The sequence below is a fragment of the Melanostigma gelatinosum genome (genome assembly GCF_949748355.1).
Source record: "Melanostigma gelatinosum genome assembly, chromosome: 11".
In the NCBI taxonomy this organism is placed as follows: Eukaryota; Metazoa; Chordata; class Actinopteri; order Perciformes; family Zoarcidae; genus Melanostigma; species Melanostigma gelatinosum.
The window spans coordinates 15,579,371-15,600,719 of NC_136644.1; the positions used below are offsets into that span (position 1 = coordinate 15,579,371).

Consider the following 21,349-nt stretch of genomic DNA (forward strand, 5'->3'; position numbering starts at 1 on the left):
TCCTGCAGATTATGGAGGGAGAGTTCTTCAAGGAGAGCAGCAATTGGGCTTGCCCCTCTAGCGTTCTGCAAACCTCTAAGATCACTTCCAAATAACAGAGTACACCTTCAGTAGATTGGAGGCACAATCTAGAAAAGAAACCAGAAATGAAAACACACTTAGTGTGGAGTTCATGTAAAATGTATTGGGCCGCAACCATGCAGGGAGAGCACCACCACTCGAAAAGGACAAAGGATGTTGGTATCTTCCCATATTTGGAGTATGCCACCCCCAGAAACCAGGAAAGATTGGTGTTTATTCTAATCTAGTGCACAATATGATGGTGTTGAGAAAGAGTGGCCAACGTGGCTGACACACGACAAATGTTCCACTGTTTCCATTTATTTCTTGTACTTTCTGTGGTACCAACAAAGTTGTTGACTGCAGCATGAGAGTCCATGTCTTCGTAAACAGGCCATCCCCAGCAGTAGTTATGGTCAGACTGAAGAAGAATTCAAGAGTCAAGGAAAAGGACTTTGGTAGTGATATGAGACACTTCAAGAATAACTGAAAGAGTAGCATGTTCCACGCTCCTATTCATCCTCCTCAAGCTCAAAGACCTAGAACTTAGAAATGTATGTGATCTCGGATGCTTCAGTCAAGGCAATAGTTGCAGTTGATTACCTGAAACTCAGAGCAAAAATTGGTCCCAGTGAGGTAGGCGTTGTGTTTGGTAAGGCTAAACTGGCTTCTCAACCCTAACGAGAGCCTCTTCCTTCAACCTTGTTCTACCCAAGTCAGATGTGGAGGTCCATTCAAAAGTTAGTCCTTGCCACTAAAGCTAGGATGCTAAGAGAGTGAACCAATCTCAAAGTGCTTTAGGTTTGGTACATGAGAGGTAGTCGCACGCCGCACAAGAGGAAATCATGGCAATAGCAAGAGGTGGGCATATGCATGTCTACTAGAGCTATCCATATTGAAGTAATTGAAACAATGAGCTCATCCAGCTTCATTAATGCAATCTAAAAATGATTCTCAATAAGTGGGCTTGCCAAACAGTTGCGCTCTGACTGATAACCAACTTTGTAGGGGCGAGCAAGTCTATATACTCCAAGGTCAGGCAAGCATCGTGAGCTACTTTCTTGAGCTTTCATCGCCCTTGGTGGAGCTTGGGAACGCATGAGAGGAACTGCACGGCGCATCCTAGATGCCTCTAGAGATTGGGCATTCTCCTCTAACGCACAAGGTCATAATTATAAGCTCTGATGGCTGAAGACCCATGGTTCCTGTTTCATACGATCTTGGGTTACCCTTCATCTTAACACCTTCAATGCTCCTAATTCAGAAGACCATCTCTCCCACACCCACTCCAGTAGACTGCACCAAAGGAGACCTGTTCCAAGAGTCAATGGAAGAGAGTTCGAACTTTGGAGGACACATTCTATGGAATAGAGAGTTCCAGAGTCCAATAATCAAAATACCTAATCTGAACAAGGAGACATTGCTCTGATGAAGGACAACCAGGCAAGAAGATACAAATTGTCTGTGGGTGTCATTGACAAAACTCATCCCGGCAAAGATGGGATCGTACAAAAGCTGGAAGTCAAGGTGAAACAGCAAGGAAATGTGAAGATCTTATTAAGACCCATCTCAGAGGGCATCCTCGTCTTGTCTTTGGAGAGTTAGGAGATGTCTGTGTGGCATCGAGTGATGCCAGTGTCACAGATCTCCTGGACTTTAGTTTGACACCCAATGAGCAGCCTGTGCACAGTGAAGGCAGCATAATGTAAAAAGCATTGTGCAATACTGAAGCACTGAACATCACTTGACTTAATAAGGATCTTCAGGTGGGTGCTGCTTTATAACCTGATTTTGATGTACTGTCTTGAAAATCTGTATTCCAGCAGAGAAATACAATACACATTGCACTGGGAAGGATAGGAACCGTGGTCAGTAGGGGCCCAACAGCTAACTACTGCCTCAGTGCATTAATAAAGAGAACTCCTTTGGGAAGTTCAAGCTAACAGATCAGCTATAAACTTGATAAGTGAAAATACTGGAGTATACTGTATACGACTTATTACTATGAGTTAGTCCTGCCCTTTGGGGTTTAGAAATCGCTTAATGCAGCTTTAACAGCAAATTCACCAAATACAAGTAACTGTAATTGTCACTGAAAACATTCTGCAGAGGAAAATTAACTTTCAGAGCCGACTGACAAAGACAGCAACACAAAGAGACAGAGAAGAGAGAGAATGCAGGGCAGACGTAACCATATAGCGACCTGTAGTGTGCTGAAAAGACACAAAAGTGAGAAACAAACTCAATGACTAGCATGCAGCTCAACACACACACACACACACACACACAAACACACACACACACACACACACGTATCTGGATCATCATTTACATTAAGATATAAAAAATGAAGTTTGATGTAGTCTGTAAGCAGCAAGACCGTGACACATTTTACATTTGGCTGTCTCTGTACGCGAGTCAACAGTGTAGGTTATGCAAGTTTTTTAAAAATACATCATTAACACGTAACAGCTAAACAAAGAGGGAATATTTTTCTTAGTAAAATTCATGCAGAATTCAGGCTGGTATTAACTGCATACATTTTAAAGCTGTAAAATAACGTACATTTAATTACTTGTATGTTAATTTGTCCAATACATTTTGTGTATAAAAAGGGGGTATATTTCCTTCACTGTTCATCTGATGAGGATGTAACTTTAAGTCCATAGTTCAATATTGATATTAAATCCAATATTCTGGACTAAAGAACCAAAAAAAAGACGTCACTATATATGGTTTGGACAGGAAACTGTGTTTTCAACTGTGAAAACATCTGAAGGGTTTGTAACATTTAGAGGTTTTATAGTTATTCAAATACAATTTAAAACCTACAATTTACACAGTTAATAAAAAGGTATAAGGCTAGTGTTATTTTATGTTTTGCTTGTTGTTGAATGCAGCTAAGGTTATGATAAATAGTAGAGGCTAATTAACATGGTTGTCTGCAGCTGAAGCTGATTGTGACAGGCTATTGTGTACACTAGCTATCCTACTTACTGGTGTGAATTGACATAGTTGTGTTGGCTGAAGCTATTCCTGTACTCCTTTGGTGTACTGGCAACACATCTGTTATCTCTGATAGAAGTGCCCCATTCAAAAAGTGTCAGACTGTATGCTGTCTATCCCTGTCTTGGCCAAAGTTATTATCTTAGCAGTCAACCCATCCCAATCACAACAATAGCTACAGACATAGCCACAGAATGGCTATAGCTCAGGCGACGAGCTAAAGTCAGAGCTTGGCTTTCCTTCATTATTATTGGGCAGCAAATGTAAGGGCCCTTAGGGACAGCCACTGATGCTTTCAAGCCTATTCAAACACCTCTCCCTTGAGGCGCTGTGATAAAGATAAAGATAAAGCATTACAGTTCAATGCAATAAATAAATTATAAATGTTATAAATGGAATCAAAAATTCTAAGCAATTGAACACCATCTTCTTTTTCCTTTTAATTTGTACCTAACAACTTTTCTAGGAACCTTTCTAAGAAGCTACTTTTACATATGAGTGCTGTGCAATCACTTTCCAATTTGAAATAAAACCACCCTTTTTCCTGCTACCGAACCACTTAAAAACCTGCTACTTTGAATGCTGAGAAAAAGCAGAAACCAAAGACAGAATGTCTGGGTTTCAAACTACAATAAAACAAGACATCTGAGGGGCTGGATAAATTACATAAATCTATTTTATCTGTATAAAATATGGACCTATGATGTAGAAATAAAACATGGTCCAATTGTTCTTTTGGAAGGAGACATAGAACATTTTCTCATGGAAAATGAATGTAGACATACACACAGACAAACACACACACACACACACACACACACACACACACACACACACACACACACACACACACAGAAACATAATGTTAAAAACTCATAGAATCTGGTGATCCAGGTCTTAAAGAGTCAGTTCATCATAATTGTTAAAAAAAACCTGCAGCCAAATTCTCCTCACCAGAAAGAAAATGAGATCAGTCTTAATAGAAATGGATAATGAAATTTGAACATTGGTCATTGTATCATGATATCCCTTTTCACAAAAAGAGACTACATAATACCAACTTTACACTCATTAAAATACATCCTTTTGAATTTCTGTGATGAAGTATTTCTTTAAGACCTGAAATGTCACACTTTCAACAGCCCCTCCCCCAGTTGTCACGGCAACCACCACTAGCCGTTGGTCAGAGGTGGTAACCATGGTAAAAATACAAACCACTGAGATGATGTCATCAGGGTAGGTGGATTATTATAACAACGAGTAAGCCGCCATGCCCCATTCATCACACTCGCATACTGCAACACCCAATTGGCACTTAGGCTTGGGACCAGACTACATTGCTCCCCATTGGTGGTTTATTTTCCTGAGCAGAGCTGCACATAAGCACAGCCACAGCTCACACACTGGCTAAAACCACCTGACTACTAAAGCAGGTGGTCAGCAAGTGTATTCTGATCATTACTGTTGAGGCTTCAGAGCACTAAGTGAGGGACATTTTGAATCCACTTTCAACTGTAAGTTGACTATTAAAAATGTCTCTTTTAAAGTTTTGAGAGTGGGGAAATGAGCTGTGAGTGGGGAGAGGGACATTTACTAGGCAGCAGGTTAGTAGTGTGAATGGTACATGGCAGTGCAGGTTGGCTAGCATTGTTATACTGATCCACCCACCTTAATGGGGATCCTTTGGGCGTGGCGATGCCGTAGCCTTTGGAGTCCAGGTTTCCTCCCACTTTCATAGTGTCGCAAGGTTTCCTCTGCTCGATGTACTCGTTCATGGTGGACTCCAGCAGGTAGGCGTACTTCCCTTTGGATTTTCTGACACGCAAGACTCCCTCCGACGTTTTCTTGACGAAAGGAGAGGGCTCTGCTGATTTCATGTACTGCCACATCTTGTCAAACAAGGCAATTTTTGAGCGCTAAAAAAGAGAGACACAGACATAGATGAGATCCAACAACTTCATTTGTGCAACTTGGGTACTTTTAAGTACACGGTAATACAATTGACCACAGGCTACTTCAAGATAGGCCCTAATAAACGTGGTGAATGAATCTCATTTACAAAGACAACTTCAACAATATTTCAAATCAATGTTTCTGTCAGTCTCTCTATTTCCTGCCTTGGCGTGTTACCACAACCGACTACTGATCGGCGGAACAGTGAAAATGGTTTGCAGAAATGCCCATCGCAAACCTACTTACACACTTTTGTGTAGCCATTGTAGTATCTTCTGTTGCATTGTGAAATAACACATTTGTATTTGTCCTTACCCTGAAGAACTCTTTGGTGGATCCAGAGTCCAGGGTTCCATATGCGATCTCTGTCTGTTTAGCCAGGTCTTCTGCGCTCTCGATGGGAGACACCATCCTCTCTACCGTCAGGAAGGCAGCCAGGTTGGCAGTGTATGATGAGATGATAATCAGGGTGAAAAACCACCACACACCCCCAACTATACGACCTGACAGAGATCTGGACACACAAACAGACCAAAGTATGCCGTTTTACACTTATGTTGTGTTATTACAGTCTCATGACTCCAGGACTCAGATGAGAAACTCTTGGGCGCGCTGGGAGGATGTTGAGTACAGAGTTCAGAAGAATGATTTCATTATTTTTAGTTGATGTCTATTCATTTATTTATTCAAATTCTATTTATTTACTTTCACATCCATCTACCCTATAGACGTCACCCTATACTATGACACACACCCATCTCAAACCAACATTACCTTGTTCTCTTATTCTACATTATTGATTTATTTTTTCTGCATGTTATCTGGTCTGTATTCACTGTTCCCGTCTTCCTCTTGTTACTCTTGACTTTTGTTTTGGAAAAATAAAAATAAATAAAAAAGGGCTACGATTGTTTCTACAATTTTGTTTAAGCAACTCAAATAACTTTGTGTAGGTCAAGCAAACGGTAGTTGTGGAACTAAAACATTCGGTTGAGGTTACAGAACGTTTGCGGTCTTGTTTTGTCCAAGGCAAGGCAAGGCAAGTTTATTTGTATAGCACATTTCAACAACAAGGTAATTCAAAGTGCTTCACATAAAACCATTAAAAGCATCAAAACATAAGGCAAAAGAAAAGGAGATTTAAAAACAATTAAAGAATTTAATTCCAAATGTCCAAAAAGCGTAAAGACAAAATTTGCTTTTGGTTAAATATTAATTGTATTATTTACAAATATCACAGCCTTTTTCTGAACATTTCATTCTTATGGAGATGTTTTCCCTATAAAATTATATTTTTTTAAATCAAAAGCATCTCGTACTGGTGAGTACCGGCTCACTTTGAGCACTGACACTGACTTGAACATGACATACAATGTGGATCACAGTCCTGGTGTCAAAGTCATGAGGGTATGACCTCTGCAGGTTATAATAACACTGTGTTCCCTGCACTGGAAGATGTTGTCAGTGACTGTAATGTTTAGAGCACGTCATCCAAAGTGTATTTTAAAATACAAAATAGCTGCATATAAACATCATTCACAGACGACGGATTTGCACCTGAAGGCAGCACATAAATTGTTTATATGTAAAAATAACACCTCTTCTTTTGGTTTCAATTAACAGATTTTTTATGTTTTGGCTCTTCAACTTTTAACAAATGCAGAGAAGAACAGGTGTCTTGTCAAAACTGAGGATAAGTTGACAGACCAGAGGCGCACATGGTCATAGTTGGCAGTTTGATCAGACTGGTCCTCTGCCATGTATATTAAATCAGTACCGACACATTATTTGAAGAAAAGCCTTTAACTTTAACTGCCACACCAACCTTGGTGAGATGTCGCAACCCTGCCGCATGAAAGCACCCAAAGAGAACCAAAGGGAGTTAAAGATCCCAAACTCATTGTTGGATTCAGTTGTCAGTGGCATCGCTCCATCCTCTGGCTCCTCTAGCGTCCACTCATAGGGGCTGAATCTGGATACCTACAAGAAAAAAAGAATAATTCAAAGCTTTGAATTTCCACTTTGAGCTGTACCTACATGCAATCACACACCTCTACTGAACATAGGTCTCCTTCATGTTGACGGTCTCGGCTCGGCAGTAAATTGCGCACAGCCTGTCAGACACTAGTGGTAATATAATATATTAACATAATATTATGTTAATTATGTTGTCATATTGTTTATTACTGTAACAGATTTTATGTTCATCCATGGTAATTGTATCCCTCGGGGTTGCTGTAAGGACAGAGAGCTCCAGAGGGGAAGAGAGGGAGTAAAACGAGAAATAAAGCGTTTTGGCTGATGTGGAACTGGATTCTCTTACTGCGTTCCAGCTTTTCTTATAAAACCCAGTTAGGCAAACCTATGAAGAGCTGCTTACATTGTCAATGCAATACAAGTTGGATTTAGCACTGTTCGATTTTAGGAGTTTTGGTTATGGATCTGCATCAAAATCTGAAATTGGGGTTGTAGATGAAATGCAGGCTCTTACAGATTGTCTAAGCAGTTCAGCAATATTTTTACATGATTTCATCAATTTCGCCTCCGTGTTATGGAACACATACACTCAATTTGTAAGCAATACGTTATACGGATTACTGGATTCTGAATCTTATTCTTAAGCTTCAATAGAACATTCTCAGCAGAATACTCATGCACACAACACACACACATTAAGAAACTCTGACAGCCGTGGTGACAGCAGAGTACCGGACAGTTCTGGTGGTAACAAAACACATCTCTACAAAACAGACTGACTTACCAGAAAGAGTACAACACTAACTCCAATATAGGCAAAGACAATGCACATCCAGATTTCATAGGCCAGTGGGTCCAGAAAGGAGAAGACTCCTGGTTTAGATTTCTGCGGCTTCTTAATCATGATGGAGATTCCCAAAGACATGAAGGGTTTGGAGAAATCTATCACCTCTTCACGAACAAGAGTGATCGTCAGAGGAGCAACGGCTATATCTGCTTTCTGTTGGGAAGACAAAGGCCGAGTGAGAGAGTTATTTTCAATGGAAACAGGTGACATGAAGCAACATGAACCCTCACTGCTGCTTTCAACATTAGAAAAACTGAATGTTCATTAAACATTAGATGTGTTTTAAATCTTACCCCATACACCAGCTCTCCAACCATACCATTCCAGATCTTGGTTTCTGCATCTCTTGCTCCATATTTGCCATCTCCCACAATTCTTAACTGGTAGCGGATACCACAGTGCTTTGCAATCTCGGCAGCCAGGTCAACGCAGTAACCTAGCATCGGTTAAAATATAAGTAAAAAAGACGCACACATATGCACAGACGGAAGTGCTTACAGTGTTGAATACGTCATAATAAGTTCATCTAAGTTCAAGTCTTGGTCCCATCCAAGACTTCTTGGGGATAATGGTGACATGCATGATGACATCCAACAATTAAAAAATTGTATATTACCATTATATTCCTAACTATGCAAGAACTGTATGAAAACACACAGCACATAGATGGTGCTATGTTAGATTGTGGAAGTACCATTGTGTGTTTTTTAGGGAGAGCCCAGTATAAAGGTCTGGAAAAATGTGAGTGTAGAGCCCCTTTTCTGTAGCTTTAACAACTCAATAAACAGGTAAACAAAAGTGAATGAAATTCGGTATTTCAGAAATAAACACATATCCACAATAGAGTATATATAAACATACCTTCGTAGCGGTCATTGTCTTCAAACAGCTCAGAATTCTTCTTCATCATCACATAGGGGGCTTCCTACATGCGCACACACACGCACAAGCACACGCAGAGTTATTCCTATGTGTGATAATGACATGCTTTATTGTATTATGATGTGTTTTCCATATGACTAATGTTAACTCACTCTCTTTTGTCATATTGAATACAGAAAATACTGTCTTTCCATTTATAAATCCCAAGCTTTTGTCCTTTTCTGTTCCAGCACTTACTTGGTCATTTACGACACAAAAATAAAATACAACTTTATTATCCATCGTAGTGGTGCTTTATCTTTGACTACACCTTCACAGAATACATCATGAATACACTGAACTTTAGAGGCCTAGTTAGACTCATGTTTGAGCTTGTGTACATTTGGTTATTTCCACCTTGACTGTTACATTTTTGGGTGTTTTTTTCAGTTGGCCCACACATTCACATTGAGTGTCATTCATGTGTTTATTACCAGTATAGTTGAGACGATGACTGTCTTGTTTTCCATTCCCATGGTGTCGTTGGGGTAAATGTCTGACTTCGTCACTACCATTTTATCCACCTCATTCCAATAGCCAATCTAAAAAAACACACACACACACACACACACACACACACACACACACACACACACACACACACACACACATAGGTTACATACATGTCACATAGCTATGCTAGAATTATAGTCATGATGCCAAATTGATTCCTCAGTTACCTTAACAGGTCCAGTGGGCTTCAGCTCCATGACTGTCACTGAGTAGTTGATTCTCTTTCCGTACTGGTCAAACTGAATGGTCCCTGTTAAACCATCAACACGCACCTACACACAAATACACAAATACACACACATTCTAGATTTCATTGAAGTTCACACACATGTTCAAGATGAGTTTCACTATATAAATCACTCCCTGCATCTCAATGAATTTAAAGAAAAATAAGAAAGATATTTTATGTATAAAAAGTGCCCTTTTGGTTTATCAGACACCAAAGCACTGTACAGCTGTTTATAACGCTATGAGACAAGATTTTACAACTCTGGAAAGTTATCACGGCTACAGTCAATTCATCCTTTGTTCTAATGTTGTCACATTACTAAGTAGTCTACCAGGAATGTGAACTTACATCTATTTGATTGTCCACCACCGTGCCTTGCCAGAAGATGGTGAACCAGGTTTTTTGCTTTGGATGACCCTGTCTTTCTTTCCCCTGCAGCCCTCTGCACGGGCAGCCCTGCTGCGCCAATGCAGCGGCCCCATTAAAATGAGTGAGAGGGCTGCTGAACGCAGCCTTATATCCTGGACATCTGAGCTTTCCACCAGCAATCAAGACACAGAATCATTTCTGCTCCCTACTCCCTGTTTTCATAACCCATAGTCTGCAGCATAAAGGCTCACCACTATTACTACTTAAGCCTCGGTTAAACTCAAACGGAGACACTGTCTAGTTAAAAGGACCAGTCCCCAAAAATGGGGGTGATATGCTTGTAGTCTAGAGGGGGTGCAACTGTGGTTTATATTCATTCTAATCCATGGTTACCTGTTTGAGGGCACGTTCAATCTCCACCCCCTGTGCCCAGGGAACCGCTGGATTGGCCAGACAGTCTCCAGTGTTGCCACGGCGACTCATGTCTATTCTCTGCTTGTGAAGGAAGCGGAACGCCTCCGTCATCACATGGACAGCATCATAGGTGAGGGCTGAGGTATACTGAAAGACACAGAAACATTGGCAAAAAATCACTATTACCTCTATAACATGCTGCCTGCGGTGAGGCTGTGTGGAATATGGCGACATTTGGTTAACATTTTGAAAGCCATCGTCCACTGTGAGTACTATGACCTGAGAAACTGCATCTGTCGCTCTGGCAACTCAATATTACAAAAACAATGAGTTGCTAGCAAAAGTCCAACCCACACAATTCTTGTCAAGATCATGAATTTTCCAAACGTAAAGGATGTTAACCTCTTCCACACCACCACTCTTTACCATAGATGCATTTTAGTATTTCTTTAGGAGTGACGGGATCTTTCGGTTGGAGATAGCTCGTCAATAGTAGACGCCACATAGCTGGGAACCTGAAGATTAATATTTGAGAAAGAGCTCAGCTCTTTAAGAACTTTAGGGCAAAATTAGCACAACAGTTTCAATAAAAAGTAATAGTAAAGTAAAGATAGTAAACTATGTTTACATGCATGCACACAAATCACCCGGAAACAATTTAAACTAATTCAAACCAGCCTATGAACTGATGATGAACGTTCAAATCTTACTCTGATCCGTGCATCAGCTCCAGGATACTCCTTCTCTTCAAGGGCTTCCCATCGCTGGTCAAACTTTGCCACCACAGGATCATCAAAATCGACTATCTGGAACCCAGACACATTCGCACCTCCATACTGGATTTTAGAGAGGTCGCCATCTACAAAACCCTGGATCAAGAAAGATCATGCTTAGCCGCAGGTTTGTGCTCCCCTACTGGCGGCAGATCAGCTACAGAAGAACCAATATATAATAGTGTATATATAGTAAAATCAGAGGCAGAGGGATACTCACCAAGTTAGCGATGATATAGTGGTATCCCTTCACATGGCGGCCTATAGTGATCACCTGATGGGAAGAGAGTAGAACCTGTGTCAATACTATATTACTGTAAAACTGTCATGAAAATAAAAAAATTATATTAATTTAAAAATGATGAATAAAATGATCAGCAATGAGAACCCAACCCTATTCGTATCTTCCTATAAAGTACAAAAGTACATTCCATTCCAGAGATATAATAAACTCCAGAGGATGAATCGATAGGACGTTGAAAGGGTAGAAGAAGCTTTCTTGTTGATGGATGGATATTATTACTTATAATAGTAGTCGTGAAAAGACTGGAATCAACCTGCTCCATGATGTCTTTGACTTTGTCTTGTTCACAGTCCAGGATTATGCGTCGCTCCTTACGGATCTCCAGGTCCTAAAAAACAGATAGGTATTAAATGTCATGTTGTGCAGGCCTGCAGCATGGAAGATAGCTCTGAAAACACCAAGTGGTATTTCCCTGAGGCGTAGTGAAGTTTTGGCTGGCAGTCGGAGGAGTTGCAGTAGAGTGAGTCATCCCACCGCAGGCCAGGTCAATAACAAACTTTGGAAGCTGTGCCTGAGTTTTTCGTGCTATTTTTGTCACTTAAATTGGGTAACCACCAATGTAGACCTCCCCAAAATCAAAGAAACCAAGAACTGAAAAAGTCCTTCACCCCACAGCACAATGTGTCGGTAACACTGTATTTCACAGGTCCCATAGTATATTGATAATTAAGGAACTGACATGTAGCTGTTATTTCTTAAGACGGTTCTTGGAAAGGACGGTGTCATCTGGTACAGATTGTATGTAAAATGGAGACTGTTCAATTTGTCAATGATCAATTAATCAACTCAAATTGTTTTCTAACGTACCCAATTGTTTTTACGTAGCGCACAACAGGTTACCTGAACATGACTAAACTTTCTAATAATAAATAAAAAATGGTCAAATCAATGTCCTCTCGAAATCAACAACTGATTGCTCATTATCTCCACCCATCTCGATATCTTCAGTTTTCGATGTCATATCCATTTGCAGGTTCTTCAGAAGTTAATTAACAACTGTGTAAGTGTCTCGCAACTGTCTCTAAATACATTTTCACAGAACCTAAAAGTTAATTAAACCTGCAAGCAGAGACGAACAGGCCCTTGCACCTCTGTGCACCAACGTACAACATCCAACATGGGGGACTTTCTCTCAGGGGATAATCGTATGTGTTCATAAAGATGAGAGCAATAATCCCCCAAAAAGTTCTGAAAAGTTCCATACCCGTAAAGAGCCCATAATGGCCAATTGTCACATGACATCATTGTTCGAGGTATGGACTATTCCTTCGCAATTTAGCTTCACATTAGTTAGAGGATTATACCAACCAAAAAACACATCCCCTGAATGTTTCCCCTGTTTATCTTGGTGTTTTACAAATGTGGTGTGAGTACCAACAGTGTGCAGTGCTTTGCATGAACAGAATATCAGTACCTGAAACAGAGAGCGGTAGGCTTCATCCTTCCTCTCATCTTTGAGGTTTCCTACATTGATTGCTGTGACAACCCATTTCTTCTCTGCTGCAGTGTCCAGTATTACCTGAAGAGTAGAAAGACCTGCACACACAAACGATTCGACATTTTTTGCAGCTAAATCAGAAATACAACCCAGTAATTATCAGTCAGTTTCACTCAGCATCCATCTTGGTTCTTTCAAAAACAATATCAAGGGGTCCTTTTAATTGCAATTGTGTTATTATAGAAGTTATTCTGTGTAGGAATTTCCTAAAACACCAAACAATGTATAGACTAATATAATTGTATAGCTTTAAGCAACAGTACTAAAACCACAATGCTCTATATGACAAACAATGAGACTTCCATTACCTCGATCACTGTCGTAGAGATAGGCAAACCTTTCCCATTTGTAGTACTCAACTAGTGAAACTAGCGGCCCCTTGATGTCTGGCCTCATCTGGAGAACAAACTGATTCATTCCTTCTGCTGGGAAAGACGGCGTGATGAAGGAGACATGTAGTGTCTCACAGAAGGATGTGATGGTGTTTACTGACTTCTTGTCGTAGAAGCCAAAAATGGCGTAGACACCTCGAGAGAACTGGGAACAAACTAGGAGAGACAGAGAGAGAAACATTTCAATAAAACATTAAACAGAGACAAACAAACGGAGAGGATTAAAGTCAGACACAGGGAGCTGGCAGGATTTAGACAAAATCATAAGCAGTGAAAAAGGAATTCTGTCCTTGTGCTCCACGCCTTCATAATACGTACCTGCTAAACCTTAAATATTTTAAATAATATATTTTTTTCAGAATCTGAGCTTGCGGGAGGACGTAGAGGTTGAACAGAAGAGGCCCGAGAAGGGAATCTTTGGGAACGCCACGTCATTATTGTATTAGTGTACAGTACACCAAGATGTGCTCTGATTGGCAAATTGGAGAGGATGATGATGGGCTTTTCAAGCTGGGCCTGGGAGCAGTTCAAAAGGGAAAAGAGGTTGGTACTTGCAGCAGGCAAGCTTCCTTCTGTGAGTTGTGGGACGGCCCAAGACCCATTGAGTATTATCATAGTCGTCATTATTATAAGGTATTGATAGAGATGGTAGTACAGAGGTGACAGTGAGTATAGCTATCATATTGTCATTGCCATACACTGTCCCCCTCACACCGCCATGCACATCAACATACTACGCACATGACAGACACTCTTTTCATTATCTTTGATGCCTTTTTTCCAATTTTTTATTTCTATCTTTTCAAAAAGGTAACAAAGGAAACAAGCACATTACAAAGCAACATCATGCTAGAAAAATACTAACAACGGTTATGTAATGCAAGACAAACAACAATAGGAAAAGGCTATAAAAAAAGACCAGAAAATAAATAATTAAATTATAAAATAAAGCAATTACTAGTACAACAGAGGTCTTACAGAGGTGAGATGCTGGAAAACAAAGTCACAAGTTAAGGCAAGTCAAGTCACTGTTGACTGGGAGTCCAGTCTTGGAAAATGTGGAATTGTCTTGATCAGTTTGGCCACCTTGGACCACTTAAATGTTCCTCATTATATAACTCGACAAGTCCTTTATTTATCCCGTTGAAAGAAATAGACAGCCAGGCTTTTAAACTGCATTTAGGCACATAGTTGTTTTGAGTTAAATACTTACACCAGCATGCTAACATTGTCACAATGACGATGCTTGATGTCTAGCAGGTATAATGTGCACCAGTATAGTTTAGCTCGTTAGCATGCTCATATTTACTAATTAATTCTAAACACAAAGTACAGCCGAGGCCGATGTTATTTCTGTTGCATGTATTTGATCAGAATCAGAATCCAAAGTGTTAGACTGAATTGAATTTTGACCTGCTGGATGAAAATTCCAAGTATCAGAGTTATTATAATTCATCTGTGGAATATGAATTGTTTGCATACAATTTCATGGCAATCCATCTAATAATTGCAGAAATATTTTTGTGAGGACAAAAGTGGTAGACCCACCAACAGACAGAGACAACATTGCCATCCTTTGAGCTAGCATGGCTAAAAATGATTGTCTGACATGTGCAACTCTCAAATATAATCAGTTGGAAAAACGTATGGCAATGCAGGTTATTTCGATTTTTGCCCAGCTCTATCACTATTGTTAATACGCTCTGTAGGCATGCCAGCATAAGTCAGAAGTGATTCTCACCGATCTCTGATGAAAAAGATGGCTATTTATTACAGTATTATATGATATCAAAGGGAGCTAACATTTGCTGTAATATGTGCTTTTTTTATTTAAAGGGTGTACACAGACAGTCCTTTGTCTACAGCTATATTTGGTTGTCCTACTTCAATGACCTTGTTCTTCCTCTATAAATACAAAGTCTAATTTCATCTCCCTGGGTATAATATTGCATTCATGTGCATTATGTACTGTGGTAGAGCATACAGTTATGTTCTCTGCTCAGAAAATTAGGTCATTCTTTGAGGGGACATCTTGATATGTGAACATGGCTCAACAATGACCAGTTGTCTTTTATAATGCATTGCTCTATTTATGAGACATGGAGCTGCACATATTTTGGAATACAGTGTGAATATTAATGTATAGTTCAACAATATAGAGTCACAACATACTTGTCAGATAATTGTAATTCAATTTTTGACAGTCCATCTAAAATGGCAGCAGAAATAATGGGGACTGCCCCCCTTCTTGTTTGTTGACCCATACCGATAGTGTGCTTAACTAATATATCCAACTTTGAAGGTCCTTATTATTAGAGGAAATTATGAGGTGGATAACTGAAAAAGTGCTCTACTTGCTCAAGAATTAGGCCTTTTGTCAGAACTGGACCGGTTTCAAATGCGAGTGTGTGTGGGAGGCAAGGGGGCGTTTATTTTCAAGGCTGCATGACTTAATTATTTTGACCAGCAGTTTGGTGGCAGAGGAACACAGGTAATTGCTATACTTGTGTTACACCAGTGTGCTAGTGCAAAAAGCAATTCAATTGCCGCAACAACACATTACTACCACTGATTGTAATAAGAAATTTAACTTCTTCTAACTTCTATAATGTTACTTGGTATATTACTCCTTATCACATTGTTGAATTGCTTAAAAAAAAATCAGGCCGATTTTTTATTGTCCTTAAAAGAAAATAAGGGAATGCGTGTTATGAGCAACACTAGCCACACACAACTTACAGTCATGTGTGCCCTGCCCAGTGTGATGCACATATGACAATGTTGTGGCCTGGCTCACCTTGGGGCACCTGTGGCACACTTGATTAAGGGCTGGGAAGAAATACATTGTCGTAAAAAAATATGTTGATAGGCGTGTTAAAGCATGTGACAATCTTGGCCAAGATTGCGACGGCTGAAGCCACCCACTTTAAGCTTCCCTACGGCTCTTCAGTAACCTATGGGTGACGTCACAGAGACTACGTCCATATATTATACAGTAGTTACACCGCAATGATGCTGGTAGTGATCCAAAAAGAAACTTGCATTTTTAAAATAACGTTTCTGGAAGCACCACAAAACAATTCAACCTGAAATGTCTCTAGCACATCTTGATGGTGATCACAGCCATCACCTCAACCTATATTGTAGTTGTAACGCTCCAGGCAACACTTTGGCAGACTCAAAGAGGAGAACACACGCAGTCATTACCATCAGTAACAATTGATTTTCATTGGAAAGACCGAGAGAGAATTGGTAGGAACGGATGGTCTTGAGGGAGTTATGAGAAGAGAGAGACGTTTTAATTGACCTACAATATGTCATTGGACTGTGTGAACTGTGTTCCATGGGTCTGTCTCCAACACTCATTTACACATAAGTAACAATCAAAAACAAAGTTTGATGTGCACATAAGTACATCTGGCCCTTCGCTAAGCCCCACCCCCTGCTGCTACTCCATCAAGCCATGGAGCACACACTTTCTCTACATTACATTTCAATCATTTACGCTTTTATCCAAAGCAACTTACAATTCAGATTCTATCACATTCATACACGTAGGCACAGCTACGGGAGCAATTTTGGGGTTAAGTGGTTTGCTCAAGGACACATCGACATGCGACCAGCGGAGCCGGGGATCGAACCGCCGATTGAAGGACGGCCCTGCTCTCCACTTAGCCACAATCGCCCACTAGCTGCAATACCTGAAAAAACATTATCAAATTTGCAGAGAAGCAAACTGAAAGGTCTACAGTATGCGTTTGAAGGACATTATCCAGGATGTCAAACTGATTCAGCAGTGAAAACAGGTTAAAAGAGAAAAATAGAAGCTAAAGCGTACAGATCACAGGGTAAAAGTGAACCACCACATGACCTGGCCATGAAGACAGAAGACAATGAAATTGAGGAACAAGACTGTTCCTGTGAAGCCGGGGAGGTCTTTATTCACTGTTGCAATCATTACAAAGCAAAAACAGCCTGTATATGTATTCAGTATACCTTCAGTAGCTAGCATAGCATATAAGTGCCTGTTAATGTTAATGATGTGTTAACATACTCATGCAAACGTCAGCTCCTCAGGTTTTTACGTAGGAGCGTATGTGTCCTTCCAACCTCCTCCTGTAACAAGTATCACTATTACACTCGCCCTATAGGTACAACGTTTAACCACGACTTGGTCAAACTCCACAAAACCAGCCTGAAAAGGAAGAAACTCTGAAACTATTGCATGCGAGTTCATGGCACAGAGCTGGATAGCTGTCGACCCCAGGCCGGAGCTGGCAGATGCCGCGTTTGAGGGGCGGGACTTAGCGAAGGGCAATTATGGCCCGACTATGCCCAACATCAGTGGACAGCACAAGACGCACTCATTCTTGGCATCAAGATTGCAGTACGCTACTGTCCTTCAATCACAGGATTGGCGGTTCGATTCCCGGCTCCATGTAGATGTGTCTTGGGCAAGACACTTGCTAATACCAAATTGCTCCCAAAAGCTACTGTCTGCTGTGGTTAGTTAGTCCTGATGGGCAGGTGACACCTTGCATTGTAACCCCTGCCACCAGTGTATGCATGGGTGTGAATGATATGTAGTATTCAGCGCTTTGAGTGGTCGGAAGACCAGAAAAGAGCTATAGAAGTACAAGTCCATTTAACATTTTACCTCTTCACTAAAGCAACACACACCAACATGCCGAACCAGCTCAGTCAAGAAACTAACATCAGTGGCCCCCAAGTAAAATGTCAATATGAAGTTGTGTTCCTCACCATGCACCGACACCAAAATAGAGGCTCCCGTCTTGTCCCTAGCTTCATTAAAGCTTCAAAGCACATCATTGGCAGCTCATTTTATGTTGCTGCTGTAGAAAATGTTATTTCCTTTAAAAATGTTGAACCTGTAACATGCAGGTATTCCTGATTAGAACTGTTTCCCCAAACATCTTTATGTATTTGTAGCAGGTGCAAAACAAGAGTGTAGACAGCAGAAAGAGAGGACTGCATGCATTCACTGCTATCACAATACTCTGTACTTAAATAGCAGAGCTTCGAGCCTCAGGCCACCATTACATCACACTCCAGTATACTGCATGCATGGAGTCCTCGTTCTCATTGCTGCTCTTTGCTCCACAGTTACTGAATTTGAAAAGTAACATGACTCTACACTGCCCCAGTTAAAGAAAAATCTAAAAATCTAAATTTTGGGGGTTTTTTTGTACAACTTTATGTCACCAAATAAATGTTAATGGTCTGTGGCTTGGGTCCATCTCACTAACACACATGCATGCAGTGCTCAATTGTGTACAAACAACAAGAGTTCATGCACTGCATTCTACTGATGATGGGTAAAGATATGTCTTAGATGTTAAAAGAGGGTTATACAGCCGGATGCTTTTTGTCCGTCACCTCATGCAGGGAAATGGGAGAAAATGTTACATCTGCTTTGCCTAGTGTGTGCATTGGCATGTTATGTTGAATTCACGGCCCCCATCAGATACATCGAACAGCTATTTGTGTGCTTCGGGGATGGAGCCCTATCCAAGAAATGCCTGGCGGAAGGGCTTTGTGAGTGCATGTCCTATAGCCTATAGGCAGGCAGGAAGAGACCCTCTCACTGTGGTCCCCACACTCTACATGCAGCGTGGCAGTATTGGCGGCCATGTTTCGTCGGGTGAGTGTTGAGGACATACGTCGATGCATACTTTCTATACAACAGTCTCTTTTTAAGAAAGAGATTATCAAGATTATCAGTGCTGTTTTCGCTGTTGTGATGTGAAAATCCATCGGAAATTTATATTTCTGAGGTGTTTTTGAAGATCATCAAAAACCGATGAACTTGAGGCTGAGAGCCACATACAGGGTTGTGACGTCAAAGCCAATAACACATTGGTTTGAGTCTCATCATGAGATTTGTTGACAATAAGATAAAATATAGAATAACACCAGATTAAATATTGATATTGGTAGCGGCCTCAAAAAACCCTGCAGTATTCTGTACTGTTCTCTGTTGCAATAATGACATCTGGAATTTATCAAACTGGGTTCAGACAAAGATTTTAAAACAGATACTTACAGCAGTTAGTGACAGCGAAGCTGTTGGCCACCTCCAGGTTATCTATGTGTGGAGTCAGTCTGAAATCTGCCATCCCAAACTGAACCATGCCAATTCTGAATGCACTGTACTCCTGATCTGCCCCCCTGGGAAATAAACCACCTGAGACAGACACACAAACAAGACCATGGTTAGAAATACATTTATACAATATCAATTATATTAACAATAATACACTGTTGTAACTACTCTGCACACCATAATAAAGCAGTATCACAGCTGTCTCTCATATTCTTTTGCCACTCTGCCCCAGAATCAGTAACGATCCCACGCAGCATTTTAGTTTTTAATGTTAACACCAAGGGGTTGTCTTTGAGGCATCTTTGAGTAAGGTGAATACCGTGAAAACACCTCTGGAGTCTTAGTGCTACAGAACGATGCACATTACTGCAGAATTTTGACTGAAAAGAGAAGGTACACGAGAAAAATGATGGATGGAAGAAAATGCAGAGGAACATGCAGTAAGATGGCTAGAAACAAACAGAATGTTATGTTGCAAAAGCAGTTTGAGAATAATCTTGACAGAAATTAATGAATCGATGCAATGAGGAATTCATCATTTCTTGTAGACATCCATCCATTCATCTTCCCATCTCAGCTGCCACTGGCCGAGAGGCAGATATATGTTGCAGCGAGACAGAGTGGTTAGCTGAGTGACTGATGTGTCATCGTATGTTGTTTTATTATATTTTGTATGACTTTTAATATTTCTTGGAGCCTTCCAGCGAAAGCATTTCACACTTGTATAACGAGACCATCTTGAATCCTGAGACATATATAGTGAGTATTGTCGGATCGGTAAGAACATGCCAACATGTGTTCACAGGGGGACTCGCAATACACGTTGATAACTATTTTTAAAAGAAGACTGAATTGCAAACAGAGGAAGAAAAAAAATCGATATCAATTAATACAATTCTTCCTCAGCTCAGCTGAACCACTTGTGGTGGAGCTGGCAGAATGAGGTCATATTTCCAGACACACAATCTTAGGCCCCGAGTAGGGAAGCTGGGGCAATATAAGGTGAGTATCTACTCAGGGGAAGGCAGAATTATGGGCTTCTGTGACTGACAAGTCTTAACATGCCCACTGAGCTTCTGTCGTCAGAAACAAGGCCACTATTAATAATCGGCCATTAACTTTGTCAGGACGTCAAGTAGGCGCCTTCACTCGTAGCCTGCTGTCAATGTTTTTATAGAATATGGGACTGTAGGAACATTATTGGGGTGAGGTGTTTAAGTAGGAACAATGAAATTGGTGGAAGGTGACATAAGGGGCTGAAGTTAGACTGCAAGAGTGAGCTGTAATAACCAATACATCGGACTTGTTGGATGTTGCCATGTGCGCATTAAAACACTTCCCGCTGGTTGCTACTCCAAGAACTGCGTCTCTTCTCTTCATTTCAGCCCCAACTTAATGGTCGTGTTTCTGTCACAACAAATCCATCTGGCTTCACGTCATCAGCATCCGATACGGAGCTACTGTCAGCAAGGGCGTGGTATAGGCGTGTGACGCCACGACACGGAGAGGAGACTGTTCATTCAAAACAACAATGGCGGCTCCTAAAGAACTAACAAACGCAGTAATAGCCTCAGTTATATCAGAACTGGAGAGTATTTATTCATTGAAAGAAGAGCAAATAATGGGACTGAAGACTTTTCTTGATACAAAGGATATTTTTGCTCTTCTCCCAACTGGCTTTGATAAGAGTTTGATTGACAGACGGTTTGTCCAATCACCTGCCAGGTATTCCAGTGACGGCTTCTCAGATGGTTCTGTGTGAACAAACCATCTGCCGTGTCAGGTTATCTAAAACCCGTCACATCACCATTCAATTATAAATCAGTCCAGTCAAAACAGCCTTCTTCACCATATAAAAATGGATACCCAAATTACCAGCAACCTAGCAACAAAATCAAGAGCGGACTGAGTGGGTTTCACCGAACATACATACAGTCAGGCACACATGCCCACCACATACACTCATGCT

General features: G+C 40.7%; 1 protein-coding gene across 2 annotated transcripts in view; it reads right to left on the reverse strand.

The window, feature by feature from the left end:
- Nucleotides 1-21,349, reverse strand: part of LOC306784258 (glutamate receptor 2-like) — a gene marked incomplete at its 5' end in the record, with an annotated part of 44,044 nt that overhangs the window by 17,041 nt on the left and 5,654 nt on the right. For both annotated transcript variants that reach the window (XM_079278147.1, XM_079278146.1), the window contains 15 exons: nt 4,735-4,982; nt 5,335-5,533; nt 6,845-6,999; nt 7,781-7,996; nt 8,137-8,279; nt 8,705-8,768; nt 9,199-9,306; nt 9,445-9,549; nt 10,269-10,436; nt 11,000-11,158; nt 11,283-11,336; nt 11,620-11,694; nt 12,781-12,902; nt 13,173-13,412; nt 19,321-19,461. In XM_079278147.1, the coding sequence (XP_079134273.1) occupies nt 4,735-4,982; nt 5,335-5,533; nt 6,845-6,999; nt 7,781-7,996; nt 8,137-8,279; nt 8,705-8,768; nt 9,199-9,306; nt 9,445-9,549; nt 10,269-10,436; nt 11,000-11,158; nt 11,283-11,336; nt 11,620-11,694; nt 12,781-12,902; nt 13,173-13,412; nt 19,321-19,461 (2,197 nt within the window). The remainder of the gene's footprint in view (nt 1-4,734; nt 4,983-5,334; nt 5,534-6,844; nt 7,000-7,780; nt 7,997-8,136; nt 8,280-8,704; nt 8,769-9,198; nt 9,307-9,444; nt 9,550-10,268; nt 10,437-10,999; nt 11,159-11,282; nt 11,337-11,619; nt 11,695-12,780; nt 12,903-13,172; nt 13,413-19,320; nt 19,462-21,349) is intronic.